This window comes from Palaemon carinicauda, chromosome 9 (genome assembly GCF_036898095.1).
Source record: "Palaemon carinicauda isolate YSFRI2023 chromosome 9, ASM3689809v2, whole genome shotgun sequence".
NCBI lineage: Eukaryota > Metazoa > Arthropoda > Malacostraca > Decapoda > Palaemonidae > Palaemon > Palaemon carinicauda.
The window spans coordinates 128,842,858-128,850,357 of NC_090733.1; the positions used below are offsets into that span (position 1 = coordinate 128,842,858).

At 36.0% G+C, this 7,500-nt stretch overlaps 1 protein-coding gene across 1 annotated transcript in view; it reads left to right on the plus strand.

Annotated features, from left to right (window-relative positions):
• Positions 1 to 1,831: 1,831 nt before the first annotated feature.
• LOC137646631 (uncharacterized) overlaps positions 1,832 to 7,500 on the plus strand; it is an 8,550-nt gene continuing 2,881 nt past the window's right edge. Inside the window, exon 1 of the mRNA XM_068379738.1 lies at positions 1,832 to 1,917. Coding sequence (XP_068235839.1) covers positions 1,832 to 1,917 — 86 coding nt within the window. The remainder of the gene's footprint in view (positions 1,918 to 7,500) is intronic.

Below are 7,500 nucleotides of genomic sequence, written 5' to 3' on the forward strand. Positions count from 1 at the left end.
CCGGTTAACAGTTAACCGTGAGAAAAACAGACATGTTATTTCAGGTTCTTATCAGTGCGAGAGGAGAGCGAAGATAGAAGCATAATATATACACAAAATTAAATATCTTTACTATGTACGATCGTGTGAAACACGGTTGATACAAATTCTTCCCAAAAATGCCACCTCGTAGACGAGAGAATAGTAAGCACTTTCAAATGTCGAAGTTGATTTGCCATTCATATGTGATGTGGAAATCTAATCATTCTGCATTGGAATACATCCATTTTAATGATCAGCGTTACCTGGTACCAGATACAAATGGCATCTCTCCGATTAAAGTGTTCTTTTACTGCTATTCATTTCACAGAGCTGAAGGTCAAGGACAAGAAATGTCAAGTTTCAAATATTTAGTTGTGAAATATTTGGCCTTGTTGCTATATCAAAGAAGGAATAATTCTGTAGTTGCATATACCTTGATTCATACATACACATGCGCACACCTACACAAACACACACCCACGCACGCACACATACACACATATATATTTATATATCTGTGTGTGTGAATATATATATATATATATATATATATATATATATATATATATATATATATATATATATATATATATATATAATATACACTATAAGATTTCAAAAAGTTGAAAAATATTTCAAATATTGTAAAATATTTTTCCTTGCTGTTGCTATATGAAAGAGGGAATGATTATAGTTGCATATACCTTTATTCTCTCTCTCACACACACACACACACACACACACACACACACATACTTACTGTACATACTATAAAATTTCAAAAAGGGAAAAAATATGTAAATCTCACAAGAACCAACCTTTTTTTAGTCAGGATATAGATAGAACAACTTAGTGAACAAGTGTCATGTTTTGTGATATTTATATGCTATGAATGGACAGAAGAGACATCTAGGCGAAAGAGAATGAGAAAGAGGAGAAAAAGGAAGAATTTTGGGATAGGAAGAATGGAATAGTAAGAATGAAAGAGAAGAGAGGAAGACATTGGTTGAAGGATTTTGTCAAAAGATTTCACCAAAATCATTTATTGCGATTTTGCAGAGAGAGAGAGAGAGAGAGAGAGAGAGAGAGAGAGAGAGAGAGAGAGAGAGAGAGAGAGAGAGATTATATGTGTATATATATATCTATATATATATATATATATATATATATATATATATATATATATATATATATACATCTTTCTATATCTAACTTTCTCTATCAAGATATATATATATATATATATATATATATATATATATATATATATATATCTTTCTCTCTATCTCTAACTCTTTCTCTATCGAGATATATATATATATATATATATATATATCTTTCTCTCTATCTCTAACTCTTTCTCTATCGATATATATATATATATATATATATATATATCTTTCTCTCTATCTCTAACTCTTTCTCTATCGAGATATATATATATATATATATATATATATATATATATATATATATATATCTTTCTCTCTATCTCTTTCTCTATCGAGAGAGAGAGAGAGAGAGAGAGAGAGAGAGAGAGAGAGAGAGAGAGAGAGAGAGAGAGAGAGAGAATTTAAAGTCTAGGTAAGGTGCAGCAATGGTTTGAAGTCGACCTTAGGATTTGACCTAATCCCCTCATTTTTCTTTCTCTTCCTCCACTTCGTCATCTCTTTATTCTAACTTCTCTTATTATAGGAGGCGGGAGGGGGGCGTGTTCTTCCTCTCCGCCTTCTCTTGTCATTTGCATAATTGAAGGCTCCAGAGGAGATTTATTTGTTCTCTCATTTTCCCCTTTTCTTCTTTTTCCGTTATGGAGATGGATTTTTCATGTCCCGGCTTCGGGACCGTCCGTCATCTTTCCAAGAGATTCCTTTTCTGTCGAAGATTTGAATCCAGGTACTGGCAGATCTGGGATGTTAATGCCTTCATTTATCTCTCTCTCTCTCGCTCTCTCTCTCTCTCTCTCTCTCTCTCTCTCTCTCTCTCTCTCTCTCTCTCTCTCTCCTTTTTGAGTTATGGTTTAAATATATGACCATCAAAAAGATATTTTTAGGTCCAAAAGATCTTTTTTTAGTTGAAGACTTGAATCCCGGTACTGGCAGATCTGGGATGTTAATGCCTCTCTCTCTCTCTCTCTCTCTCTCTCTCTCTCTCTCTCTCTCTCTCTCTCTCTCTCTCTCTCTCTCTCTCTCTCTCTCTCTCTCTCTCTCACACACATTTTTGAGTTATATTTTAAATTTATGACCATCCAAAAGATATTTTTTGGTCCAAAAGATCTTTTTTTATTTGAAGATTCAAATCTAGATATTTGCAGATCAGGTATGTTAATTCTCTCTCTGTCTCTCTCTCTCTCTCTCTCTCTCTCTCTCTCTCTCTCTCTCTCTCTCTCTCTCTCTCATTTTTAGGTATATTTTAAATTTATGACTATCAAAAAGATATTTTTTGGTCCAAAAGATCTTTTTTTAGTTGAAGATTCAAATCTAGGTATTTGCAGATCAGGTATGTTAATTCTCTCTCTCTCTCTCTCTCTCTCTCTCTCTCTCTCTCTCTCTCTCTCTCTCTCTCTCTCTCTCTCGTCGCATATTGGAATTGCATATGAATTTATGATCATCAAAAAGATATTTTTAGCGAAGATCAGGTTTGAGGGATGGCTCAACGTTTTTTTTTTGGGGGGGGGTGGGGGGAGGGGTTGGCTGTGTTTTGGGCGGTAATTAGTTTCTTAACTGATCTTAGAAAATAGTGTCACTTTCATTTTTCTGTTTCAATGTGAAGGTATATGTTGAACATTTAGGTAATATATATTACGATATTTTTTTTTATCCCATAAACAGTTTCATTCCAATTCTTGAATTTTCCAAAACCATTTTGTGATTTTCTTTTCAAATAATTTTTGGTCTTAGCTTGGAGTAATACGAGGTTTGGTCTGTGATCTCCTATATATTTGTATCTGTACTTGATACCCTAGTAAAACAATGCCCTAGAGACTAACCATATATCATATGATCAGCGCGCAAGCCTCTCTCCAACCAAGCTAGGATCAGGGAGAGCCAGGTAATGGCTGCTGATGACTCAGTAGGTAGATCTATAGGCTCCCCAAAACGCCTCATCCTAATTTCACAAGGGGAGGTTGCAGACACTAAAGGAACTAACAAGTTTGAACGGGACTCGAAACCACGACTGCCGATCACGAGGCAGAGACGTTACCAATAAGGCCACAACAACCTTGCCCTCTCCGCTCATAGTTACCTTTGTATCTATCCGTAACTCAGTATCAGAATGAAGACTTTTTACCATCGCCCATAATGTCAGTATTTTTTTTTTTTTTTTTTATTATTATCATCTTCTCGTATCTTTAGAGATGATCATGTGTTCTCTTATGAAATCTCTGTGATTACATTTGAGATAACTTTCTTGCTTTTTTTTTTTTTTTTTTTTTTTTTTTTCTCATCGAGATATACTTAATTTCTTCATAAGGTTGCCAGCTCTATAGTGTATGGTGTCAAGGATATATTGAGTTATTTTTCTAAGATTCAAAATTATTGGGTAATGGTGTTTATATATTTTCGCTGTATAATTATCACATCTTACATAATGGCATTACGTATTTTTTTCTTGAAAGGATTTAGTAATCGGTGATGAATGATCTAGATATTTATGGTCTCAATAGTGTCACATTAATTTGAGAATATAAAGCATTAGGCAATTTCCTTGAATGATTAGCAATGAAATTTTTAGATTTCTGAATAATTTCTTCATTGTCTATAGATTGATTCAAGGCCTAAGGTTGAAATGAATAATAGATTATACTTGCAACAATGCAACTTGGATTTGAACCTGTAACATTGCAACTTATTACAAGCCAATAATTATCTTTTTGAAGTTTAATTTCAAGAAGCATTTTTCATCAATAGTCAGCTAAATTCTATAATCCTCTAACTTGTTTTTCGTTATTTGATTTTATAAATATTCTCTATTTTCTTAATTTACTGAAGATATTGAAATATTTAAAGACTATACTTCATGATTAGATGAAGATAAATTTAATCTTATGTATATTATATATGTTTTAATTCACTCAAGATTTTGAAATATTTAAAGACTAGATTTAATAACAAGATGAAGAGAAATTCAATTTCATGAATAGTATCTATTTCATTAACTTACTGAATATTTTGAAATATAGATTTATTGGCTAGATGAAAAGAAATTTAAATTTATGAATATCATCTATTTTCCTAAATTTTTAAAGATTGTGTGTGAAATAAAGATTCATTGACTTGATTATATAAGAAAATTTCCAAAAAAAAAAAAACTTTATTAAAAAGACCTTAGAAAAAATGCAGGAATAATAAGAAAAAATATAGATTCATTGACGAGATTATATAAGAAAATCTCTAAAAAAACTTTATTAAAAAGGCCTTAGAAAAAAAAATGCTGGAATAACGCAAAAAAAAAAAAAAACTAAATGGATAACAAAGAGATTGAAGAAAGAAAAACATAGCATCCCATTACTGTCAGAGAGATTGTGAAAAAAGTGGAGGTAAGAAAATATTTCATGGTCTTTTCCTGGTTTCGTGTTTTTCTTCCTTTTGAGGAAAATGAAACCGTCGCAAATTTATTTCAGTTTTCCCCCCTTGGTCATTTTGGTTATTTTACGTCCGCGACCGTTTCATTGTCCCATCTGGGAGACGAAAGTTTTTCTCAACTTATTTGCAACTTTTTTTGTAATTTGCAATATAATTCTTTTTCTCCGGAAACAAATTTGGGAGGAGGTTATGTTATCAGCCCCGGTTGTCTGCTTGTGTGTGTGTGTGTGTGTGTGTTTTTTTTTTTTTTTTTTTTTTTTTTTTTAACAACTTCCTGGCCCCAATTTAACTCAAACAATAGTGAAACTTTCAAGAATTAATTGTTATGTTCAGACGTGGATGTGATTCAATTTTGAAGGTCCTAGGTCAAAGATCAAGGTCAGTGTCGGGCAAAATTTAAACCGAATTAATATTAACCTTGAGAAATTAGTAATGTTATTAAGTGGATGTGATTCAATTTTGAAGGTCCTAGGTCAAAGTTCAAGGTCAGTGTCGAGCAAAAGTTCAACCGAATTAATATTAACCTTGAGAAATTAGTAATGTTATTAAGTAGATGGGATTCAATTTTGAAGGTCCTAGGTCAAAGATCAAGGTCAGTGTCGGGCAAAATTTAAACCGAATTAATATTAACCTTGAGAAATTAGTAATGTTATTAAGTGGATGTGATTCAATTTTGAAAGTCGTAGGTCAAAGTTCAAGGTCAGTGTCGAGCAAATTTAAAATCGAATTAATTTTAACCTTGAGAAATTAGTAACGTTAATAAGTGTATGTGATTGAATTTTGAAAGTCCTAGGTCAAAGTTCAAGGTCAGTGTCGAGCAAAAGTTCAACCGAATTGATATTATACTTGAGAAATTAGTAAGGTTAATAAGTGTATATGATTGAATTTTGAAAGTCCTAGGTCAAAGTTCAAGGTCAGTGTCGAGCAAATTTAAAATCGAATTAATTTTAACCTTGAGAAATTAGTAATGTTAATAAGTGGATGTGATTAAATTTTGAAAGTCTTAGGTCAAAGATCAAGGTCAGTGTCGAGCAAAAGTTCAACCGAATTAATTTTAACCTTGAGAAATTAGTAATGTTATTAAGTAGATGGGATTCAATTTTGAAGGTCCTAGGTCAAAGTTCAAGGTCCGTGTCGAGCAAAAGTTCAACCGAATTAATATTAACCTTGAGAAATTAGTTGCCGGGGAGGAGGTCTGCACTCTCAGTGTGATTTTTAGCTATTTCTAATTCATGCTCTTTCAAACGATTGAGATATAAGTTTTCCAACACACTAGATCTTCTTTAGAGTAATTTGCATTTCCATTTGATCTGTAAATGTTTGGTGTATTCATACACATTGCGTATATGTAATATTATATATATATATATATATATATATATATATATACATATATATATATATATATATATATATATATATATATATATATATATATGTATATGTACATATACATGTATATATATATATGTGTATATATATATATATATATATATATATATATATATATATTATATATATATAGTGTGTTTGTGGGTATGTATGTATATATAACCCTTTTGCCAAGTTGCTTTATATTAATTCATAAAATTTCTAACCAAAAGAAGTTACAATATTTAAAAAAAAAAAAAAAAAAAAACCCGACTACTGGTCATCGAGTTGTGTGGCCGGGAGGGGGGAGGAGGAGAACATGTAGTTATGGGCGGTGGGAACTCATGGGCTGGGTTATGGGGTGGGTGGCTTGCAGGGCGTGTTTTCCTGGGTGGATACCTTCCCAATGGTATGGAGAGGGGAAAGGATCTAATGGCATGTGGGCGTATATGGGGTTGGGTGGGCCTGTTGGGCTGTGGCCGTGTTAAGGGAGCGGGTGGGTCTGTTGTGCTGTGGGCGTGTTAGGGGAACGGGTTGGTCTGTTGGGCTGTGGACGTGTTAGGGGACCAGGCTGGGCTGTGGGCGTGTTAGGGGAGCAAGTTGGTCTGTTGGGCTGTAGGCGTGTTAGGGGAGTGGGTATGTCTGTTGGGCTGTGGGCGTATTAGGGTAGCGGGTAGGCCTGTTGGGCTGTGGGCGTATTAGGAGAGTGGGTATGTCTGTTGGGCTGTGGGCGTATTAGGGTAGCGGGTGGGTCTGTTGGGCTGTGGGCGTGTTAAGGGAGCGGGTTGGTCTGTTGGGCTGTGGGCGTGTTAGGGCAGTAGGTGTGTCTGTTGGGCTGTGGGCGTATTAGGGGAGCAGGTTGGTCTGTTGGGCTGTAGGCGTGTTAGGGGAGCAGGTGGGTCTGTTGGGCTGTGGGCGTATTAGGGGAGCGGGTGGGTCTGTTGGGCTGTGGGCGTGTTAGGGGAGCGGATGTGTCTGTTGGGCTGTGGGCGTGTTAGGGGAGTAGGTGTGTCTGTTGGGCTGTGGTCGTGTTAGGGTAGCGGGTGGGTCAGTTGGACTGTGGGCGTGTTAAGGGAGTGGGTGTATCTGTTGGGCTGTGGACGTGTTAGGGGAGAAGGTGTATCTGTTGGACTGTGGGCGTGTTAGGGGACTGGGTGGGTCTGTTGGACTATGGGCGTGTGAGGGGAGCGGGTGTGTCTGTTGTGGTGTGGGCGTATTAGGGTAGCGGGTGGGTCAGTTGGACTGTGGGCGTGTTAAGGGAGCGGGTGTATCTGTTGGGCTGTGGACGTGTTAGGGGAGAAGGTGTATCTGTTGGGCTGTGGGCGTATTAGGGGAGCGGGTGTGTCTGTTGTGGCGTAGGCGTATTAAGGGAGCGGGTGGGTCTGTTAGGCTGTAGGCGTGTTAGGGGAACGGGTGGGTCAGTAGGGCTATGGGCGTGTGAGGGAGAGCACTCTAAGAGTTGAGATTGTTAAGAGGGGTGGGGCTGATGCCATGGGCGTAGGGGGAGGGTGGTCCTATTGAA